General features: G+C 41.3%; 1 protein-coding gene across 1 annotated transcript in view; it reads right to left on the bottom strand.

Annotated features, from left to right (window-relative positions):
• The window catches only part of lsp1a (lymphocyte specific protein 1 a), a 36,093-nt gene extending 16,321 nt beyond the window's left edge, over nt 1-19,772 (bottom strand). The window contains exons 1-6 of the mRNA XM_084554959.1: nt 19,341-19,772; nt 8,261-8,401; nt 2,434-2,827; nt 1,015-1,154; nt 688-931; nt 229-366 (exon numbers count right to left, since the gene is read on the bottom strand). Of these exons, the coding sequence (XP_084411085.1) occupies nt 229-366; nt 688-931; nt 1,015-1,154; nt 2,434-2,827; nt 8,261-8,401; nt 19,341-19,399 (1,116 nt within the window). The 5' untranslated portion in view covers nt 19,400-19,772. The remainder of the gene's footprint in view (nt 1-228; nt 367-687; nt 932-1,014; nt 1,155-2,433; nt 2,828-8,260; nt 8,402-19,340) is intronic.
• Nucleotides 19,773-24,863: the final 5,091 nt, after the last annotated feature.

Below are 24,863 nucleotides of genomic sequence, written 5' to 3'. Positions count from 1 at the left end.
ACAAGACCTTTGTTTGTATGCTATGATTTAATGTGCACAGATCTTTTTCTTTCCTTCATGATAAATTAAAACCCAAAACTGGTTTAGTATAGTTGGGTGTTTTGGGTTTGCCTACAGTTTAGTCAGAACATAATGAAGTCCATTGCAGTTTTAACAGTTCAGCAGGAGTCAAATAAAAACCTGGTATAATCAGTATAATCATCAGATTGCTGCAAGTTACTATTTTACCTTGTGTGTGGAAACTTTGGGACTGAAGGGACTGAACACCTCGTCTCCGTCCACGCTGGGTGAACCAAGGCTCTTGATCCTCTCTGCTGCCTCCATCCTCCTCCTCTCGATATCTTCCTTCATCCGTCTCCTCTCCTCCTGGGAGTCACAAACATTGTTCAGCGCCACATGTCTGCATGGATCTTATTTGGATGGAAGTGTTAATATGGCACTTTTAAAGCCCTTTTAAGCTTTTTTAAGAGAAAATCAGAGTGTAGCTTTAACAGGCCAGTGTGGCTCATAAATGTAACTACTTCTGGAGTTTAGCTGTTTTTTAATATACAAGTACATTTGACTTAAAATACACATGCAGGGGTGATTTCCTGAATCCTTAAATCCCATCTTGAAGTTGTGTAAATATCTCACCGACACTGGCTTTAGTTTGGCATATATTAAGCTTTCATTGAAGCACACTGTCACCTCCTCTTTGACCAGGCGTTGTTGCTCCTCCAGCTCTCTCCGACGCTCCTCTTCCTCACGAACTCTGCGTCTCTCCTCTCTCCTCCTCTTCAGCTCCTCCAGCTCCTGCTCAGCCTCTGCCTGTCGATGCCTCAGTTGCTCCAGCTCCTGGCTCTCCTTCTCCTGGAGGCCCCGCCGGATCTTCTCCAGACGCCGCTCCGTCTCCAGGATGGCCTCCGCCTCCTCCGGCTCCGGCCTGCTAAAGCTACGACATAGGAAGAGCTTAGCTTTATTCATTATAACAAAGGTAAGTGTTCACAATCACAACAAATAAAACATTCTACACACTTGCTGGCTCTATTTGTCTTGCTGATGTGTGACGTGACTTCCTCAGTGGATGCATTGCTGTTGGAGGGGCTGTGTTTCGGCTCTTGGTGCAGGAAAACCTTTGATGTGTAGGAGATTTTCACCTCTTTCTTTTTCTCCACCTGTTCATGAAAAGTTGGACACAACAGATCTTCTTTTACACACCTAATATCACACTCATTTAAATGTCAGAGATCTTAAAGATGTGATTTGCTTGCAGACCTTTGTCTGGTCTTATCCTGGATGACACAAACCATGAATCGACTTTGTTTAGACTGATTCATGACTTCACTCTTGAAATTTGACTTGTCTAAAATAATTTGAGACTTTAGTGAAATGACTGGAGGCTTAATAGGTAGTTTAGGCTGCATACGCAGACCCTAATGTGGCAGCCTGACATGCACCTCCCCAGAAATGTAACTACGCGCCGTGGCAACACAGACCGCAAGAGCTGTGATTGGTCTGCTTGGTAGTAGCATATTTCCGCTTTAGTATTTCCAGCTGCTTCTCCATCGCCGCAATTTTCGAATTGACTGTTGACAATAACGATGGAACACATCGTGGAAAGGTAAACTGAGGAGGTTCAGAGATACAAACATTTGTATGACTCGCTGAAATTATCCGAAAGTTTCAGTTGCTATTGTTGAAAGTGAAGCAGGAAGTGGAAAGTGAAGCAGGAACTTGGCAAAAAAGACATAGCGGCAACTAGCGTTCGGGTGGTGTTTTTATAGAGCAAGCCAGACTGACAAGTACAAATGGCTCGCACCAGCACAGGCTACCTGCGTAGGTTACGCCATCTATGTCCTGCAGTATTTTAAATGAGCCTTAACACTTAAGCTTGACAAGTGTTGTTTCAAATAACTTCAGCTTTGCACCGACTTTGCCTTAAATTACTTCGGACTTGGACTTGAAATTACCTTGATGACTTGCTCTTCTGAAGAGCTTGATTTGACACTAAAATTGACTTCAACTTGTCTCATCAGAACCAATACTGCTGGTAATGAAAAGTTCGAGTTCAGTCATCAATGTTTAAAACCAGAATTTGACCCAGAACATAAAGAGGCTCCTCCAGAAGTCAGAATAGGGACAATGTGGCAGGACAGTGGTATAGCTTTTTTGACAGTGAGTTGATAAGAGCTGTTATAATAATGTGTAGTTGAGATGCTAATGCTAAGTTTAGCTTTCTCTACCTTGATGTCATTAGGAGAGCAATCCTGAATCCCCCAAGAAAGATTAGTTTTGACTGATGGAGAACAAAACAACAGAAGGGGATGGTCTTTTCTCATATTTTGTGCAATTCTAGACACACTGGGGACATGTAATTATATTCAAAGACAATCCCCAGTAACTTAATACTTGAGGCTGAATTTCCTTTTCAGTTGTTCGTAGAGAAAGCCTTACCTCTACTGGCCTTTGGATTTCCTCCCTCCTCCTTGAAATCACTTCATCCCTCTTCCTTTGCTCCTCCTCCCTCTCTTTCTCCCTCTTCATCTTTTCAGCTCGCATCGCCTCCTCCTCACGTTCCTTCCTCCTCTCCATCTCCACCCTGGCCCTGCCCGCATCTTCCTGCTCTTGCCTCTGGAGTCGGCTGGAGGATGTGATGGAGGCCTGGGTGGTCTTTACGGGTCCGACTTTTTTTACCGTGTCCTCCTCTTCGTCCTCGTCCTCCTCGCCTCCCTGGCTGAGCTCTTGAAGGCGCTGCTGCCTCTGCCTCTCCCTGCGTTGAGTCCAGTCGCTGAAGCCCTCGTCCTCCTCTAGGGATGGAGAGCTGCTCGGCTTCAGGCTGCTGTCGTATCTGAGAATGACGAATGAGAAGCTGTGTTTAACAAGTTGCAACACTGGCTATGTTCTGTTTTTCATCTGTTTATTCATTCCTTTAGTGCTGATGATAAAAAACTTTATCTGCTGATAGGGTTGAAACACTCTGCTTGGCTATGACATTAGACTGTTTCTGTTAGTCCAAACGTGTCTGTCTTGGTGGGTATTTAACTTGTTGAGTTGACTCTTTGTGAAAGGACAATTAGACCCGAAACTAGTCACTTTCTAAGTGACTGTTGTGTTCCTGACAGCATGTCTGATCTGGTCTGCAGGAGCAGGGCTCAGGTTCTGTCCATCAAAAGGCATTAAGTGATTTTAGTAACAAGTCTTCCAGTGCTTCAGTAAACACAGAGTTAGACTGGTTACCGTGAGACATTCAGTGTGGGGTTTTGTCTAGACAGGAACAAACACACTATGGAAACATATCCAGGAATCGCAGTTTCGAGGATACTCTGAACTTTAATTAATCATTACTGTCACATGACTACAGATCTAATGAGCTGGTTGTCATTTAATTTTAACCAACATGTTCTCCCAGTCATGTATCAGTGCTATCTGTTGGACCCCGCCATGGGTCTTCACTGCAGCAGATTACACAGACTAGACATAACATAAATACATTTCTCCACTGATTAAGGTCAGCAATCACAGAGACATTCACCAGAGTGCAATCCACAAATGAGTGATTGGAGTCTGTCGCAGTTGAAATAGCAGCCATTGAAAATAAAAAATGTCCAGAAGCAGTTGTGTTTGCAGGGGTCGTTAATCACACAGACATCGGGCTGGTGTTGCAAGTACAATTTAGTTTCATATTTCTTTTCCAGGTTTCAGGAGCACCAGAGCAAGCACATTTCTATTCAAAAGCATTAAACACAATTAAAGTTTTAGGCTAACCTAAAGCTCACACAACACATTAGACCACCACATCTGTGCATGCCTTCCGTGCTGTCTCCAACTTCTGCAATAGTGTCCTGTGTGCCACTTCAGCTGCAACGACAGAATGGTCCCACTGAATCGTTTTTGTTTTTTTTATACGTGCTGGCGTCTGTCTGACTATATATATAATATGGCCTGAATGCTTCATTCTTTGAGGGGTAGCAGTGCGAGGAGGACATTTCAACAATGTACTGTATGACTCGTGAAAGTCATCCTGAACCTTCTGTGAAGCCTGTTTTAAAGTGAGATTTAAAAACACCTACTGTACCAGTGTATTCATACTGGTGTTAAGACTATTACTCCCAGGTCATTTTCAGCATTGCCGTTGCTGCACTGAAATCTCTCGAGCATTACTCACACAGCTGCTGGGAAGAAATCCCTGCAGCAAGTGCACAATGGTAAGTAACTATAACTTGTTATTTTGAGGAGGTGGTAGATATTAATTGGTTACCAATTATGCATTGTTAATGTGAGCTCATCCCTGCACAGTTATTGCACATGAAGAGCAGTGTGTCTTGATGCCCCCCTGCTGTTTGAAGTAATGAAAACGAGTCTCTGGGAGCTGGCAGAAAGGAATTCACTCGGCATTACCCAGACGATTACGACGCTCTGCCGGCTGGAGGAACATTGACTGCATGATGGGAGTTTCTGGTTTTCTCTAAGAAACTAATCAGCCCTAATGAATAGCTTTCAGTATGGGGACTGTCTGAGCTGTGAAAAAAATGCCTAGACAGATTCCTGACAGGAGTGAGTCAGGAGAAGACCAAACTTTTTCAAACTCACTTATTTCTGTGTTTCTGTTCCCGAGAGGTTGAAAAAAAACGAAATGCAATAAACAAAATGTAGTAAATAGTTATGTCTTCAAAACCTTAATGTCCTTTCCTTTTATGTGAGCAGTAAAATAAAGCAATTAAATAGCTTCAGTAGGTTCAGCAATTTATTAGTAAGTGCCATGTTTGCAGCTGCAACACCCGACCTTTAGGCAGCATTCGGCCACGTGTGGACCAATTTGTTTTTCCAGTAAGTAGTGTCAGCTTTGGTCTGATGTGGAAGGGAGTGTTTGCAAAGTGTGAAAGGCAAAAACTGCACATTCCTCATATGAAAGGTCCTGGCTTTAAACAGAAAAGCGGCCACTCTGGATTTGAACCTGGTTCCAGTGTTACACTCTGTACTGGAGCTGTAATTTTAAACATAATGCTTATGATCTCTAACCACCACAAAGGTCAGGAATGAGCAATAAAACTAAAAATACTACATCAACAGTAAATACACCACAGCAGTGAGTGAAGAAAATGCATATAATTGGCTGACGTGTCAAAGGAGCAACAAAAAAAGTTGAGGCCAATCCAACTTTCATGTTGTCGGACATGCGCTTGATGCTTCATATCATGGGCTTCTATTGAAAATGTTGGTCAGTCTATTTGCAGAAGACCAACACAGCCATAACCAGTATCTGTAGCTTTGCACTCTGCAAATCTACAGAAGCCAGAGATCCTCCAAGAAACCTACCAAAAGTTCAACACAGCATTACATCACTGCAGCATCTTGTAAAGTAAACCTCTCAATTACAGACTGTGGCAGTGGAGCAACCTGGCTGTCTGTGGCATGATGTGACGGAGGAGAAGGTGGTGTTGGAAGTGCAACCTGTAATTAAGAGCTTGAAATTAAAAGTCAGCTGTGACTCCACAAGCTTTGACATGGTGGTGGTTTTCCCTCGAGACACTTTGTAGTAAACATTCTTTGGCGGTTGTGTAATGGGAAGCCAGCTGTGTGTTTGTCCTTGCATCCACGGGATAGAACAGGCTGTTGGCAGCTTTTCCCAATGGAAACATTTGTTTTAATCAACCAGGAGTCCGTGAAACCCTGTAAACCTTCGGGCGTATGGCGAGCGACGAGGAATACCACCACAGAAGCGTGTTACACTTCAAGTTTCACAGCTGGGAAACATGACGACATTCGTGCACGCAGTCTAGTTTTTTTTACAGATAAAAATAACATGCAATCACACACTTGGTAGCTTCTACAGGAAGTCCCTGGACATGAGTAAATGAATAATGTTCTGCACTCAACTTCCTGGGTTCCCACAATTACACGGACAAGTAATTCAGCCACATTGGAAGGTCATTCTTGTGTGATTAACGGTGAGTCCAGGGTTAGACCAAGTCTTATTCAGGCCCTACATGAGTTTTGATAATATCCACTGACGCCATGTATCCTGAGCTTTGAGTTTTTTCCTCATGTTTCCACTATATGGAAAAGCAGTGTAATGTATTTCCTGAGTAACTTGTTTCCACACGCTAAATTAAATCCTAACAGCTTAGTATAGCTGCGTTATAGAGCACTGGGAACCTGCACAAAGCAGTCATGCATATGAGAGAAACAACACCAAGGGAGCTTTCACGCCTATAATTCATTCCAGTTCATGGAGCAATTAATTGATCTAATGTTGCATTTAGACATGGTTCAGTTTGTGTTCACAGGGTTATCGAGACAAAGGAATAGAGAAAAGGTTCAAACACGCCCTCAACACTACGTTCTTGCAAACCAAATTGTGATCATGTGCCATGATTGTGCAGAAAAAAATGTATTTCAGGATGTCAGGAGATAATCACGTCGAAAATGCAGCAAAGGCAGCGAATGTGGGCACTGTCATGTATTGCTGTTCTGTGTTTCATGTACCATTGTTCTGTATATGAACAACATGTTCAGCTTGATCAAGCATCTAGAATATGTGTAGAAAACAACAAGTATATATGATGAGAAGGCGCACTGCTGCTGCCACTCTTTCAAATACTCATCAGGTAAACTACTCGAGTGTACAATGATCAGACAATCACTCTGGTTGATTTGATTTTTTTGTTATTCTCATCTAAATATTTTGTCACTATTGTGAACGTAAGTTATCTAATAGTGGCTGTCCTATAACACAGGACTCAACAGGGATTTGAACCCAGGACCGAAAAGCAAGAATTATATACCTAGACCAACGAGCCACATATGCAGCCAGAGAATTGTTTATACCTTGTGCCTCCAAAACAGTTCAGCTCATCAGAGAATGGACATGGGCCTTCTGAGGGTGTCCTGTGGTGTCTGGCAACAGAATGTTGTTAGTGGGGGCCTTTGAGAGGAGGGGCCTCTGTGGATCATCCCACAGATACTTGATCAGTTTGGGATCTAGTGAATTTAGAGGCCAGGTCAACACCTTGTGCTGTTCTTCGTGTTTTTTTTAGTTGTTCCTAAAGTGTTTTTGTGTGTGTGTCTGTGTCAGGCTGCATCCTGCTGGGTCATTGCTATGGGGTGGGGGTGCCTGGTCTGGTCTAGGTGGGTGCTACATGTCGAAGTAACATCCACATGAATGCCAGGTCCAAAGGTTTCCCAGCAGAACATTGTATTGTCACAAGATGTTCAATGTCATTTACTTCTCCTATCAGTGGTCATAATGTTATGCCTGATCGGGGTATAATTGTAAGGTCCGTGGGTGTTCACACTGCAAACAAGCTGCTCTGTAATTATGACTGCAATCATGCTGAGACCAACCTCTCTAATCGGGCTAAGCTCGGTTAATTTGTTGTAGGAGGGAGTGTGATTGATGTGTTCACACCAGCCCGAACGAACCAACATGAGGAATACATGCTCCAGTCACCCTAAGGGTCTCAGGCCATGCTAGCAGCTTGTGGGGTTCCATGTTCCTTGCAGCATCCTAGGCCAGCATGGTAATATACTCAAACATTGACTAATGATGAAGTGCACTATATAAGGCATAATGTTAATGTTCACCTGCTTTGTTTTGTGTATCAGCTTGCTAAGTTTCATAAGAGTGGGACCTGATGTGTGAAGCATACCATATTTTGTCCAGCAGTTGCAGAGACTTTTCACTTAACACCACACATTTCAGGTGGAATAGAGTCCACCTGGATAAAAATGTATTGCAGGTCCTAGTTCAGTCTTGCCTAAATGATTAACTGGTTAGTCAAATAATAAGTCATTTAGCAACTATTCTGACACACCACGCAAATTAAAAGCTTTTAAAAAGAAAGTAAGTAGCTTCTATGCGTTGACATGTTCTGAGGTTATTTCTAGATAATTTGGTGCTTCATTCAGGGTATATATGCAAGGGTCTTGCTGTTCTGCCCATCAAACAATTCTACTGCCTGCATATAATTTACAATTCACTGCCCTGCATGACTTCTACAAAAACAATTCATTTCAATTAGTTTTAATAGTAAAGCTAAGACAATTATTCTGTGCTTAGCACTACAAGTGCTTAAATACTAATACTTCTTTACTGATGCTGTGTGAACACCTGGTGGTTGCACACTGGTCCACCACGCCAAGAAGTCTGGAGTCTGGAGCAAAATAATGGACAAACAGAACTCCAAGAATAAACACTCATCCTTTGGAGGTCCCCTTATAGACTTAAGGAAAACATTCTAGACTGAGCTTTAATTCATTTTTCAGCTCTGTCTGAACTCACTCTTCCGACAGAGTCTCGCCCTCCGGTGAAGACTCTCCGGGTGCCAAGCCACTGGTCCCCCGACGTAAAGCCTCTCGGGCTCTCCGACGACGCTCCCTCTCCACCTCCTCGGCATCCTCGATACTCCTCTGAGTGGTCAGCCTGGAGAGAAGGAGATCACTGTTTAGTAAAGGTGGGAACAAACAGGGATTGCGTAACAATGCTGGTTTGTTTTTGAGATTGCCCACATTTCCGTTAGTATTTAAGTAATGAGAACATTTTCATTGTGATGGTCCACACAGAAATCTTTTGTCATCTTCTATTGGTTATGAAACAATAAACTTGAACCACAGAAGACATGGAAAGTCATTAATGAGGAGACTGAGATCCTGCCAGCAGAACATCTGCCAGGGGCCTCGGATGAACAACAACAGTGTGTTTATATGGCGGATAAACACACGTGGTTTTCACCTCATGTCTGCATGACATCACTGTATTTATTACAAACACTGTTCATCTTTATACATGCAGAGAGGATGAGCCAGACATGAGCGCTCTTAAAAAACTGGTCTTAGAGAAGAAACTTAATCTCAAATTGAGTTCTCTCTTTCTCCCTCAGAATTTGAAGTCACTATATAGCTACTTATACTACCTGATTTATTGTGTATTTATCATGGTGAGGTTACATACATACTGCAATGAATATGTTTAAAATGAAGCCTGATTTCATTTCATTGTCAAAATTGGCGAGTTGATTGTATTTTGGAATGTGTTATTCTGGACAAGGTGGATACATATCTACCCTGGTAGCATTAACAGTTTCAGCTGAAGAGATTTAAGTCAACTTGTGTTGATTCCAAGGAATTAAATAAACTTTGCACACATGTGAAAATTGTCACATGGCAGCCTTTTATCCCAAGAGTCACAGAAAACCCCGCCCTCCCCTCCCCTCCCCTCCCCTCCCCTCCCCTCCCACCATATCTGCCATAAAGACACAAGTCAGGTGAAGTAGACAAAGCCCTCATACGCAGGAGGAGGTACTGGAAGAAGGGCTCAAACAAGCCTTTCACTGGAGCAAGTGGGGTGTGCCTCCTTGTTGAAGCCATAACCACGATATTATTACTTTTCTATTGAATTTACTTATTTTGTTTCTTTATTATTTTCAGCTTTTAATAGCAGTTTGCAGAATGACAATTTCTAGTTTCAATCAGTTCTTTCACAACATTAACCTTGAGTTAGAAAGGCTCTCTACTGGAAAATCGTGTCTGCTGGATGCTGTTAGCATTGTTAGCCAAGCTTGGGCTAAGTATGCGAGCTGGTGTTGTTGTTTATCCCATTCTGGCTCAGAGGGGACATCTGGAGGACTAACAGGTCAATAAGCTCCATGTGGCTCCTGAGGTGTTGCATTACTAAACTCACATTTGGCATCTGGGTCACTAATAGAACATTAATGGCTCCCAAGCTCCATCTGCTCCTCCACCCTCTACTTTCCCTGAGGACTGGGACACGAGGAACAGCCCTGTGACCGTCAGCACATTCGTGGAGAAAATGTATTTTTTAACCACCTCGCAGGAAGTTCCAAGCAGCAGCATCATATCCTCTCTGAGTCTTTCTGAGCTCTCACCAGAGATTTACATCATCACTGTTACATGAAGAACAAACTGAATCTGGTCTTTGTTTTCTGCTTGGATTCACTGGTTCACCGGGGAATTCACTAATAAAAACCTATTCAGAAATGTTGATGATCTTGAATAGTTTAGTTTCAATGTGGTCTTCATGTTAATTTCCTGCTCTTCTTCACAAAGATTTTTTTAATTTTTTTTTTATTGTTACACCTAGCGGTTCTCCTTTATTGAATCCCCAATGCTATGATTAGTGGGTAACTGCTGTACCTCTAACCCTCGAGCATTGTTAAAAAAAAAAAAAAAAAAGATTAACTCTGTTAAACCCCTGTTTCATTTCTGCAGACAAGAGACAACTTACTTAATGCTACAAATGAAAGCTGGAGTAACAGGTATGATTCTTGGGTGTATTACAAACGGCAACAATACTGGTTTGTAAGTGATGTGCAGTTTCCCAACTGTATTTTTTCGACACACAACTTTACTAATTCTATACTGACTTCAATGGATGACAAATACGTTTTCAATGATTTAAAGCAATGTGCCTCTAAAAGGCCACTGTACACTTGCTGCTCAGCTTTTCTGTTGAGACTCTGCTCTTCACCTGCAGTTAAAGAAACACCCTGGCGACACCAAACCCAGCACAGCCGTTTTGCTCTGGGAGAATACAATACAAAGTAAATAAATAAATATCTCAGATGTGGACGCTGACTCAGTGGTCCGGAACCAGGATACTGATAAACTGGCTTCCTTCTCCTTCCAGTTTTCTCTTTGTCCTTCCTGTAGGCATGCGGTAATGAGCAGAGAGGAAATGGTCAAAGGGACAGAGGTGGAAAGGCTGGAGTACAGCTGGATGTGTGTCAGCTGGGTGTTTCACTGAGGTGATCCAGATAACTCTGTGGTCAAAGTCAGTCAGTGTCTCATTACAGCTCATTCAGTGTTAATCAGCTGACTTTTAAATTGAAAACTTCCTGAAATTTATTGTTGAAGATTTAAAATTAATGTGAACTGTCGATGAAGCAATATTCCTCAAAAAGTGGCTATTGTAATTTTGATGGGAGGAAAGGAATGGGTAAAGAAAACATCCCCGGAGACTTTAATCCCTGGATTTGAACAATCTGCCTTTATACCCCCAACAACAAGCATGTTTTCAGGAAAATGTAGAAAATGTGCAACAGAATGTGGCATATCAATTACAACCATTATTGTTAACGTATTTCTAGTGGTAGCTCCAAACCAAAATATTAATTATGACCTACAACCACTTAATAGTCCTTTTGTAGACCTGAAGAGTCTAGTTGTCAGCAGTCTGGGTGTTGAATCTGCTGGGTTTGACCCAACAGACCGTTTGAGCTAAGTCCTCCCTTTTCACTCTGCCTTTTCGTTATGTTTCCTTCCTGTGATCAGTGCTATTGGACTCTGTCATACTTGGCAGCGTCTCAAAGATCTTATTCAAGCTAAATGATTCATCTGCATCATAGGGATTTTTAAGTAAAGAGATTACGAGTAGCTTAACTTCCTCCCACATGTCCTATTCTCTCGCTTGTGTCTTTTAATCGTTGGAGCAATGCAGAGGTAATGCTGCCGCTCCAGACAACTAAAACAACATGTGCGGAGCACTTTCTCTAACTCAACAGGAGTCAAGCAGGTTTTACTCAGTCTTGTGTTCATTTTCTGTAAAATGACTCCAGAGGCAAGTCTGAGCATGCTGCCATGTGAAAAACTCCTCACATAACGGCTGACAAAGTGATCTTGAGCCCTAGAGGTCACGGTGATCAACAAGGGATTCAAATGTCATAATTACTCATCTGCGCTGACAAATCAACAAAGGGGAGCGAACGAGCGCAGGTACAACTGAGGAAAGTGGTTACCATGCAGTAAATATAGGGACAAATATGGCTCTTGGATGTGGCATTGCACTGCAATTCTGACCTGCACATTTACATTGTTTTAATGTATACTAAATACTCATAGGTAATTAACCTTTTACACGGCAGACATTTTGGCACGTTATAGCATGAATGGTTGTCTGTCTCTCTGTGTTAGCCCTGCAATAGACAGGAGACCTGTCCAGGGTGTACCCCGCCTCCCCCCCGTGACCCTTTACAAGACAAGCGGTAACAGAAGATGAATGAATGAATGAATGGAATAGCTTTTGATTATTTTTGGTGCAAGTTTATTAAAGCTGGTGGTGTAGCCAGGTGACACATTTGAACTGCACTATGCTGAAACTAATGTAGGGGCCAAATGATTTGATTGACCTGGCAGATCAGTTCCCAACGGAGTGACTCTAGACCAACAATCTGACGCAAACATTTTGCGGTCTGGCTTGCAGGCTAGTTAACTCAATACTGTGACACTGAACTTGGCTCCAGCCAACGTTTAAAATAATAAATTTGTTGCGGCCGTTTACCATTTACCATGATCTAGAAAAGAAAATCCTAAAGTTTGAGAAGGGCAATGTTAACCATTTCGATCTTGTTCTATCTTGAAAATGATTGAAATGATTGAACTATTCTAAAAATTGTTTCAGATGGATTTATCGACAAACAACAAATCTTTTCAGTTTGCCTGCTAATTTATCATTATGTCTGTCAGATAAGTAAGCAATTTTATCAGTCTAATGAAGATTAGTATTTGCAGGTTAGCAGTTTACTATGATACTATGTGTTTGTGCTAAGCTAGGCTAATCACTACTTATCTGTATATATGACACTCATATCTGTAGCCTTGTCTGACTTTAATGTAAAAAAAAGAAAAAAAAAGAAGGAAAATTACCTTTTTGGAATGTTTTTTTCTTAAGTAATAACAGTTTTTGTGTTTTGGGAGACACAGCTGGTTGTTAGCAGATCCATTGCGCAAAGAAACCCTCTGCTCTGTGATCAGCAACGTTGTGCACAACTAAGAGAAACGACCAAAAACACAACACACACAACGGGAAAAAAAAAAAAAACAGATAGAAGCTTTGTCACCTGCCAACGGAACCACTAAACCACATATTGTTGGTCTCTGCCTGCACTTGTCCAGGCTTTACCTTTATTGTCTGCAAACATTTCACTGGACGCAGTGAAAGAAGCATTCACCGCCAGGAAGAAAAAAGGTTAAAAGTATTAAAACCTCAGCTGCTGCCTTTGTAAGCACACATGCTGTCATCGGCTGAATGACTGGCTTGAATGACACAATAATAACACGGTTTACTTTTAGTCTGAAAGCCTGCCAGACTCCACGGCACAGATGATGATGGTGGGAAGACGTTTTGGAGATGAAGTCATTCTTGGTTGAGACAAGTCAGGACAGCGGAGGGCACTGAATCACAACAACAAGAAAAATTGCCACTTCCCAGACAAAAAACAGTCAGTTTGTCTCTTTGCCTTTTAGTATGTGTCACAGATAGTTCTCAACACATCTGTCAGAAAGCCATTTTGCTCCACAATATCTACCTCAAAGTTGATTTAACCGGGTAAATGTTACTGAGGTTAGCAGACTCCAAGTAGCCATGAGTGCCAGGATGTAAATGGTCACACTGAATGAATTGGAAATGTAAATGTGAAGTGGCTATGTAGGAGAGATGGTGCAGATGGTACGATAAAACTGTCACAATCATATCATAATTAGGGCCGGGACTTTAACGCGTTAATTAAGATTAATTAATTACACAAGAATAACGCGTTAATTTTTTTTAACGCATTTTAATCACACTTATTTTTGCACCGCGGAACGTTTCTCACTGGATGAGTTTCGGCGGACCGATTATACTGGAGCACCAACTAGCGTTCATTACCAGTGTCCTCAACAAGCAGCGGGTGCTGCCGTGAGCCCCTCTCCCATCCCAAAGCACTCACAGGCGGTCAGTCTCACAGTAGCCCTGCGCAGCAGCGGTCAGAGCAGAGAGCAAACAAATGACGCATGCGCAAAGCTGCCGCTGATCGCGCCCTGGTTTAGAGCGGGATGTAAATGTTTCTTCACTGTCACACTAAAATAAATAATAAAATAATAATCCATTTAGATTGTTAATTTTGTCAAGTAAAAACCGTTTGTACAAAAAATGTTAAAAATATTCTAGTTATGGCAAAAAATGCTCATGTTCTTCTGTGCCTGTGGCTTGTAGGCTAGAAACTAAACCAAACTTAAGAAAAACTAAAAAAAAAAAAAAAAAAAAAACTTAAGTTACTGTGCCAGAGTGTCTCTTTAGAGTAATTTTGCCAATACCAAGCCCTGATAAAGGAGGCGCGTTAATAATACAGCGTCCATCACAATTACATCCAAAAGGTAAATTATGCAAATTAGCCGATGACATCATTTAGCGACTTCTAGCGACTTTTAGGACAGCCATAGCTACTTTCCTTTCCTGAAGAGTTGGCAACACTGTTCATTACTTCAGACAACAACAAACCACAGTGAACATGAAAGAAGAAGCTGATGAGACCGCTTTGGTTGGCCCCGTGGATGGGAAATTTAGTCATTATTCAATGGTATACTAAAAATCCATATGAAAAAAATTACTTCTCACTGTTCTCAGGTCAAATATTTATATGCGATTAAAATGCGATTAATTTCGATTAATTAATTACAAAGCCTCTAATTAATTAGATAAAATTTTTTAATCGAGTCCCGGCCCTAATCATAATATATTAATAGTTATATTAAAAAGCCCGATGTGCATGTTATGTAAATTAAAACAACAACAACAACAAGGAATCCAGAACAAGTTGAAGTGTTTTGCCAAAATAAATAAAATTAGGTTGTACTGCATTTCCTTTCGGATCTCAGTTTAGGCTCAGTTCATTTGTCATCATGGATTAAGAGGAACACCAAGGAAGCTTTGCTTGTGTTTCAAGAAACCAAGGTTTTGTGCAGAGGAGGACAAAGGACCACCAAGTAATTGTTTTGGGTCGCAGGAAAAAACATAAAAACCTGTGATGGCCCCACAACGCAAATGCATAAAATACTCCTCATCTGATATGCATACGACGGAGCTGTTGATGAAGTGCTTTTGAGAAATACCCTTTAATGAGTTTCCTGATCAGCGACAACAAAAGGAAATGATTTAGATTTAAAGGCGGAAGGGAAGGAATAGAGAAGATAAACTCCTACACCGCAGAAAAAAGCTGAATGCCAGATTAATGTGCAGCGCACACAGCTGTGACCATAACGCAGTTGTCTCAACCTGACTCTCAACATAAACCCCAATGAGACATCAATCACTCTGGATGTCTGGATGTCCAATGGCCAGTGAAGAGCACATATAGACCACCGATCCTTGAAGTCTGGCAAACCTCTTCCATTTTTGCACACAGACTATATTGGACAACAGCCAGAATAAAATGAAAAACAGTCAAGGAAAACCTCACCTCTGAGGACTTCAAACAATTTAGCGTCCTAATCAACAGAAGTGTAAAAGAAGCTTTCAAGTAATGCAGCTTTAAGGAAGGAAAATATCTTAATTTGATCACTCACTGTGAACCTAAACAAACCAAAGTCCAAAGAAATGCAGGAAGGGTATTCTTAGACTAAAGAAAACTTTGGATCGGATTGCATCTGAAACTTTATTTTGTATTTCTGATGGCCAAAGATGACAAGACACAGACAACAAGACAGCAAAGGTGAAAAGGTGAGTGGCCTGAAATGTTTTTCTGAGAACAGACATGCTGGGAAAGTATTCACCATGTGTAGTTCCCTTAAAACACTACAGCAATGAATGCCCTCCCATTACTACATTTAGGTTCTTTTAGTATTTCCGTACTTAGTAATTTTGCTCTTGGCTCACCTTTGACCTCTCACATATCTCTTTTGTGAACCAAAAAACCTCATCTACTCTATCTTAAGAAGTGTTTTCAGTACAAAAATGCATCTGATGTTTGTTTCCTATTGCGTATCATCACTAATACTTTATCTCCAACAAAACCTTGACCAATACAAATAGAGCAGAACACATTTTTGTTGAATTACTGAATAATCTGAATGCCAAAGGGACAATTAATTAAAGACAAGGAAGTTATGTTTCTGTATATTGAGTGCATAAATCTCTTCTATGACGTAGGGATTTATCTAGTATCACCCATGCGCTAGCAAAGACAGATGAGTTTTCGGACATCATGCAGTGTTTTTGAGGTGATGAGATAAAAACCTGTCATCTGTTCACAGAGATATGACCCCTGGAAACAGGAAACCACTCTCTGTTTAGTTTCCCTCCATCCTTTTAATGCAGACAACCTGCAGAGGCAGGGAGAGTTCAGTGCCCCCTTCACTCATCAGCTAATTCCACCGCACCTCCGTCAAAAACATTCCTCCACCTCTTATCTCCCTGTATCGTAAACAATGAGGAAACCCACCCCTGAGTGGGGGATTCAGAGGTCAGAGGTCACAGCACTGGGTTTGTTTTGAAGCAGGTATGCCTTCTGGATGACATCACCGCTGCATGCCAAGCCACACTGAGGCTGGGGGGGGGGGGGGGGGGGGGGGGGGGCTGTTTGTCTCCCATGTTGAGCTGATTAAAAACAGATCGGCTCTGCTGCGTGCCAGCCTTGACCCACTGGGATGAACTGCACTCGGTCTGATAACAGCGTACTTTGGGCTTGAGTTAGTGTTCAGTTTGGCTCCAAATCTGAAGCGTGATGATACCCAAGATACTGTGATGATATAAAGTTCAACCTACAAACTATGAGCCAAATATACTTACTAAAACACGGAATGCTGAAAACAGAAATAGCAATTTGAAATCACTCAGTGATACAGTATACTTGACAGCTTTTGTTAGCAGTATTTACTGTCAATCTAAGAGAAAACAGTACTGACCAGGTAGAGGGAATAACCAAAACTATTGTCAAAACAGAGGCAGGTGGTGTGACAGAAGCAGAGCGCAACATCTTACACTCACGTCCGTGGCAGAAAACTATTTTCTATTAAATGTACTCTCTGAAAAGCAAAGAAAAGCTTCTTTGGCCCTGGCTTCTCCGGAGGGTCCTGCATCCCTGGCACTTTTCATACCCCTGTCACAGCCTTTTCAGTGAATTCAAATCACAGCTGAATGAGTAAGTGAAAGAAATCACTGTGATTGGCTTAGCGAATCAGTGCAGGTGAAGAAAAAAAACGGAAACGACAAAAGTAAACAAAGTTCAGTGTTTCTCTTTTGAAATTTCTACATTATTTTTCCAACAACATGATCATCTAGAATGAACCAACTGTACACCAACTGATGTACACAATTCAGAAAGGGCCAGTCCGGTATGGCAATGTGTAGCCTCCTAGCCCTCCAGTTAGTTGCTCTTCCAGTTTCACAGAAAAGTTGTTTCTGTTCAAACAGAAGGAACACATGTAGTCTTTGTGGCAGTTCAAGCACAACTTTTGGGATTGGACCTAGGCAACTTGTGGTGACTAGCATTGTTGTTGGAAGTTATTAGATGTTAGTTTGGAGGGCGTGCTTTGAAAGATAATCCCAGCACTATTTCAACTGCTTTACCTTTCAACTTTAACTTGCAGTAATATGGACGCATTATGGATGGATGCAGTAAATTTATATGCCGTTTTTTTTATTTTTTTAAGTGGTTTATTTGATTTTCTATAAAGGCACATCATAACTTCATCTATGAGTTTTTCTCTTTTAGTGACAGATCTGCAAATAAGTGGCTGGTCCTCCACCATTTTCTGTCTGCTTCAACCAAACAGTGATACGATGTAAAATTGTTAAAAAAAAAAAAAAAAAGAAATACCAAAAATATAGTAGTCAGAGTCAAAACATTTGCATGGGGATTATCTGACGATAACTTTATATTATTAACCAGAAAGCTGTAAAATAAAACTGCCTGTAACTAACTGATGTAGTGCTCACATAAAGTTTCAAATTTCAAATAAGCCATGCCAAGAAGTCCTTAAATGCCTAAGTACTGTCCAACACCATCTGATTATTGTCTGACACGATCAAAAGCTGAGATCAGATGTGACTGAACTTTCTAAAAAGCTAAACACTCAGAGTGACTGATGGTGTCTGACATGCTGTGTAGTGCAGTTGAGCCATCTGAGTCATGCAGTGATTTTGGCATGATGTCATTGGTGCTGCCAGCTCCTCCGGACTGAAGACATCTGCTGACTGGACTGAAGGAGAGCGAGACACTGCCTCCTCCAGCTGTTATCTGCTTCGTAAACATACAGCCTGACCGCTGTTCTAGCTGTGACTCAGAGGTTTACACTGAGCTCACTGATTGCAACACCGCCAGACTCCGTGAGACACCACAAAGGGGCTTGGGACGGGCCTGAAACTCAGTGCCACAGGACAGTCTATGACAAATCAATGCATCAGTTTTCTATAGACAAACTCTTGAGTCAGTGGAAAATTGCTGGTTACACTGAGAGGTATGACTTTCAGCTTTTACATGTGAGTCCACAAAGATTTGTGTCAAGCATCTGATGAATTTCCAGACAGAACCTTACTGTTACAAGATCCCTATGCTGAGCTTACTACATTTGGATTGTTTGTGACTATGGATGTGACTTCTGGTCATCCTTGTGATCATGCACAATGTCAATGAATGGGAATCAAATGCCCCTTTACTTTATGATTCTGAAGCTCAGATTCACTCTGAACAAGACTTCATGCTTAAAGTGAAAATTGTTATTAAACTGTATGCTTCAGATTTAGTCTGACCAGTGTGTAGTCTGCGATGTCTCTCGACCAAGTCAGCCAAGAATTTATGACTCTGTGATCATTCAGTGTGTCGCAAAAGACAAAACCCATTACAGTATGAGTACTGTAGCAGAACGAGGTGTTTCTCTGTTGAAACCCAATGCCAAGTCACTGGAGCGTGACACAGAATATAAGATCCTCACCGAAAAACAGGACGTGCCGCCACCCGCGAGCACCCAGAAAACAAAAGGCTGACTCTGGAGACCCTTCACCTCTGACACCGGTCATAAGCACCGTTTCCCTTCTCAGTGAAACGGAGAAGCCCCGGGCGTTCAGCTCACATCACAACTCCCAGTTAGAAAGGACTCACAGACCAAAAGTGAGACTTCTTAATTCCCTGCCTTGGTTTAGCTGTTAGCAGTGTTGTAAAAAGAAAATAATACAGCAGAAAATGGATTTTAATTTTGTTTCTTTGTTATTATGAATTCACATGGAAAGTAGATAAGTCGATCTGAAAGCCCCAAATCCCCCCAAAACCCTGGGTGACCCAAAATACTCCCACTAATCCCACTGTTCCCATTTAGATGTGTTTACCAGACAAACTCACACTTAAAATATGGAAAACGACCTCTCTACCTCATTTTCCGACACTCCAAACTAAGGAGAAATCCTCACATTTCACACTTACTGATTTTACCTCTGAAGCGCCAATGGAATGAAGCATTAACTGAACACAGTCAGCATGGAAAGTGTATTTCGTGTGTGTTTTTGTGGCGCTTAAATATTAACCTGAGCCGCTTCTTTCTGTGTAAAATAAATAGAAACCAGCAACAGAGAGAGAAACAGATCGACCACATACCTCATCAGGTTTTGTAAACCCTGTTTGCTGGAGTTTCTTCTCACCAGAGAGTTGGACATGTTTGTCTCCAGTCTTCTTTTACGACTTCTAATACTTCTATTTCTTCTTTTTGTTACCTTCTGGTAGAAATAAAAGAGATCACACTTGAGATTCCTCCCCGCTTTTCTTCTTTTCCAGCACGACACTGAAGGCAGCTGTCTGACCCGCAGCTGTACCAAAGAGCTGAGCTCCGATTATGTGTGCGAGAGTGTGCGTTATGCTGTTAAAGAGTCTTCGCACACACACAGACACGCACACACTGTCCTATTGTTGTATAGCACACACTGAGTTTTCTCCCCTGCAATGCTTGTTGGGAATGTCAGCGAAGCTCAGAGGGACTCCCTCTTCTCTTTCTCGGAGGCTGGGTTTTTAGTCATTACACACACACCCCCCACCCTCTCACACACATGCACACACACACGCTTCACCCCCCTTCCTCCGTCCTACATGTGGTTTTCATTGAAGAGCTCAGAGCAGCGGGGCCCAACATATCTCTCTCTCTCTCTCTCTCTCTCTCTCCCTCTCATTTCTTTCTTTCTTTACTCCGTTATCCCTGGTCATGTGGTCTTCCCTGGGGGAAAATGAAAGACGATACCCCCTCCTCAAAAGAAAAAGAAAAAAAAATCCCCTACCGAACCATCCTGAGCTCCTCCCCAACATTTTAATCTCCCTTGGCAAAGTAGCAGAATTGGTGAGACAGCCTTCACTGAAGTATCTGCATCTCAGTATAAGAATACTTCAACAATACTCCGATCCAAATATTGCTTTAAGATTGGTCAACCGTAAAATACAAACGAGACAAGTTTTGTTGTACAAAATGATATCGAGACAGTTTTAAATAGACACTATAGAAAACCCAAGGCCATTTCTAATAAAAACAAACAAAAATAACATGAATTACTTCAGAAAGCTCCTGTGACATTTGCCTGCCCGCATACAGTATGTATAAATACAGTACATGTAATACAAGTGAAAGCCCCTTCCAGCAGCTTCAGTGACTATGACACTTGTACACCTTTAGCAAGAGGAAGACAAAAACCTACAAATGGAGAAGGACATGGTGGATGGATGGGTCAACAAAACATTCCATTTTCTGTTAACATTGTTATTAAAATAACTGTTTCCTATTAACAGTCACAATCAATACATTTGACCTCTGAGTAGTTAATATCTTAACCACGTCACTGAATATTCCTTAACTTTAAAAACAGTGTTTCAGTAAACTTAGCCCAGTATTTGTTATACCTAAATCCAGCCATACATTAAAAATAGTGGCGTAAGATCAGAAAACTGTTTCAGGGTCGGAATGGAAAATGACCTAGATACCAAAGAACAAAAGCATTATTATTTAAATATATAGACAGTCATGGTTGTGTGAACTGAATACTGTCAGTGAGGAATTTTGTTTTAATATAATATATATTAACATAATGTCAAATTAATATATATTTTAATCTCTGTATGAAATTTGATCGTAACCCACTGCCATCTTTCAGCCGTTCAGGGCCTAAAACTTAATGAACTAAATGACTCTCTGATCTCCGACCACATGTAGACCACCCATAAGGCCTTCTCTCTGACTGGTTAGCTTTTGTGTGATTTTGCCTTTGATTTCACTAGCTACGTAACATTGCTGCTTTGCAGTCTAAATTGCTTGTCACAGTTGGAAAAAGACACGTCAGCTAAGTTTGGTGAGCTTGACAATCTGTTTGGTGAGCTTACCATCTGCTGGGTTTAGAAATGCGGCCAAAATTAAGACAAATACATGTCCTATTGCTCTTGTTGTGTATTACAAGCAAGTTAGTGAGCCAAGGTAATTTGAACTGAGAGACCACGTAGTTGTTGTATCTAATCTTTTTAATGTATTAATGTGAGGAGGGTTAGAGTGACGTGTTCTATTCCCTCCCCTTTAGTGGAAACATGAGTAATGTTTTACTAATAGTATAAATCATGAAACCTCCTGCTGAGTACTCTGCATCTTTGTTTTCGTCCATCCCTCCCAAGACCCTCACCGATACAGCGCGCCACCGTTACTATGGCAACCCGCTCAAGTGAGTCTTGCTTGGTGGCACGTCCAACAAAAGGGCATTCTGGGAAGTGAATTCACGGCGTGGATGGCCCCCTTCATGCTCAAGCCCATAAAACAGAGCTGCCGTTTCCAGTCAACACTAGCTGACCTGAACACAACCTTGACACTCTAAAACAAACAGCATGCAGGCACAAAGCAGCTGAACAGCTTTTACCAGGAGGTAATGTGATTTCATCACATTCCTTCTCTTCAGTAGAAACATTAAAGATATTTTAGCAGTATAAATCAAGTTTGTTAGCTCATTCACACAAAATTTCTGCAGTATTTTTGTTTTTTCTTTCCGCAAAAAAGGCTTATCCAGTGAGCTAAAGCTGCAAAAATAGATGAAATGAAGAAAAAAATATCTGTCTTTTTAGCAGAGGATGTTATTTTTTTCCTCCACATTTAAGAACATTATGTAACGAACTAATCTAAGCTTAAAAGTTGATTTACAAGTGCTTTTGAAAGCTGAAAGACCCAAAGTGTTCAGCACAGAGGATCTTAAGAAAACACATACCGTTCATACTGGACTAGCTGAAGGAGGAACGGTTGGATTTCTCTCTCTACTGTAATATTGTACCATCTTTACTATGTAAAGTGCAATGAGAAGACATATGCTATCATTTGGATCAATATAAATAAAACTCAACTCAGTTGAATAGAAAACACTTTCAGGTGCAACGTGTAGCATAAGAGATAAAAACTTAAGCCTGGGTACCAGCTGAATATAAGTGTCACTTCATTTGCCTTGAACAGATATGGCCTCGCTCACGTATGAACAGATTTCCACAGTGCCAGACATGAGAACCAAACTGATGACACTGAAACAGGAGAATCTTTGAATAAAGCCCTTGTTTCAGTCATCTTGTCATTCTGCCAAACGGTCACCCTGATCAGAACAGATACGCAATGTCAACACTCACATCCAGGAAGTATAGACAGACTCCAAAGAAGACCTAAAAAACACGAAAATGGGTATTCAAACTTCTGTTACTAAGCTCAAAAGGATCCAGATCTGATAAGATACAGAGAGCTCATGACAAAACTATCTCAACTCCCCAAAATATGAAGATTCAGAGGGTTGTTGCAAATGAAACATCCACTTTTTTCTCAACTTGTGATTTTTTCTTCACTGGAACTTCTGGTAGACAGAGCACTGAAGACAACACACATGCTAGCTAGTTTGCTAGATAGATTGATAATTAGCTAGTGTGAAGCAGATCAGTTTGTAGGTTATCAAAGAAACAAAACATTTCTATTTAATAATGAATGTAATAATGTAGATAGTTCCTGCTCTAAATTCTACATCCCTAGAGATAGGAGCCATTCGCAGACAGTTGTGTTGCATCTCCTCCTCCACCTTTCCTGCTGGAGAACAATTACTTCCATCCATATATAGAGACACAACACTGTGTCTCTCGGTTCCCTTTCAGCTCAGTGCAACCTTTGTGTTGCTGGACGTTATCTTGTGTTGCCAGGTATCCAGCCACCATCAGACCAGTGCACTGGTAGATTCTGGAGGTGAAATACCTCTTTCAGATGTCCCACCTGGATTCAGTATAATAAGTGGACACAGCTGTATTTGTACAGTTGTATTCATTGTTGGCATAACTAAACTTCAACAGAAATAATTAAAAAATAAATGTTTTCTGGTAATATATTTAGGTTTTATTTTGTCTTCCAATGAGAAGCATCCTCATGAAATCAGCCGTCTGCATGAGTCAAATCATCTGTATGCCCTTAAGCAAGGGTCCCTTAACCACATTTAAAGGTGAAGGCGAGGTCTTACGCCGTGGTCTGAACTGCAACACAGAAATGATGATATGATATGCCATCATAGTTTCCTCCTCACCATACCCTAGTTCCGACTGATTTAAAGGCGAACTACTGTTTTTACAACCTGGACCTTATTTCTGGCATAAAATACAATCGTTACTCACCCATATAACTTTGTTGTTATTTGGAGTCGTTTGTCAGATATTTACATTAGCGTATATCCATATAGTGAGAGTGAGTGGGGCACCGCAATGGATCCTCTAAATAACGCATTATCTGCCGCAAAACTTGTTCATTTCACCAATATTTTGTTATGATACGCTAATGCTATTCCCCATCGAGTCCAGAGTTACCTGTTATCATTATCCGGGGTCTGTAGTTTGACCTACCCCGCGCGGCTTGTTTACTTGTAATTTACTACTACTGCTAGTTTTTTGCAACATGGCTGAATATTTTTCCGATTCTGAGGTTGTGGACGACGACTTTGTTTATGATGGACGTCCTTACCGTTTTGAGCTAGAGTATACGGATGAGGAGCTCGTTGAAAGGAAGATGCGGAGGCAGAGAGTGGAACAGCTGGCCGCTAATGTAAATATCTGATGACTCCAAATAACAACCTAAGTTATATGGGTGAGAAAACGATCGTATTTTATGCCCGAAATAAGGTCCAGGTTGTAAACAATAGTAGTTCCCCTTTAAAGACATCATTATATGCACTTTGCCAAGTGTTTCACATTTTGTGACAGTTTCTGCATGTAATTCTAGTTGTGTTAGCGTAAAGGTGGTAGTAGTGAAGCAAAACTGCTCATTTCTTCTGCTTTTATTGCTTCTAAACTCATTATTTTACAGTAGTACAGGCAGATTGACTGTATGCTAATATCCCCATCTCTTTCTTATGCTTTTGCATTTGTATTTTTTAATTTGTAAAGTTGTCAGTCTTTGTATCCAGATTTTCTCTGTTGCTACAGCATTGACTCTATACATCAAGGCGATAATTAAAAAACTCAAAGCCCTGTTGTGCACTCGAATGACAAAGTGTCTGCGTGTACTGTTAAACAACTGTATATATTGGATGTGATTGCTGAATTGTGTCTTTTTGAAAGTTATTTGTTGGATGCAGCAGCTTGATTGCACCACTAGCTAAGAGGTGTCAAATGATCCAACAAGTACTTATTTTTCACACATCAAGACATTGTTTTGTGTTCAGGAAATCCTGAAGGCTCAACTTTAGTTTTGCTTATTTGGCCATAGCAGGATTAAAGCTCTGGGTCGTCTGGAACAAAAGAACACTCTTGGAGATCTGCTCCCTTCTTGCCCCCTAAGAGCTGGTGTTGATCCAATACGGCGACAACCCTGCCAGGTCAGTGTTGACCTGCGACCTAGCGCTTCTATCCAGTGCCAGAGCTGCTGTCATCACCTCCCACTCAGAGCAGCAATTTGGAGATATCCTAGTCTGACACTGAGTACCGAACAATGCCAAGCTCTCTTTGGCAACAGAATTTACACACTGGAATTCATGCACAAATCATTCAAAAACAGGAACCAGCAGCAAGATATCACATTGGTCAGGTAAGAAGTAAGGGGCTCAAAGGCATTCTCATCTTCTGATCCATCATTTGTATGGTTAAAGTGGACTTACT

The sequence above is a fragment of the Chelon labrosus genome (genome assembly GCF_963514085.1).
Source record: "Chelon labrosus genome assembly, chromosome: 11".
In the NCBI taxonomy this organism is placed as follows: Eukaryota; Metazoa; Chordata; class Actinopteri; order Mugiliformes; family Mugilidae; genus Chelon; species Chelon labrosus.
The sequence above is the reverse complement of the archived record's forward strand: the minus strand, read 5'-3'. Positions and strand labels throughout refer to the sequence as shown.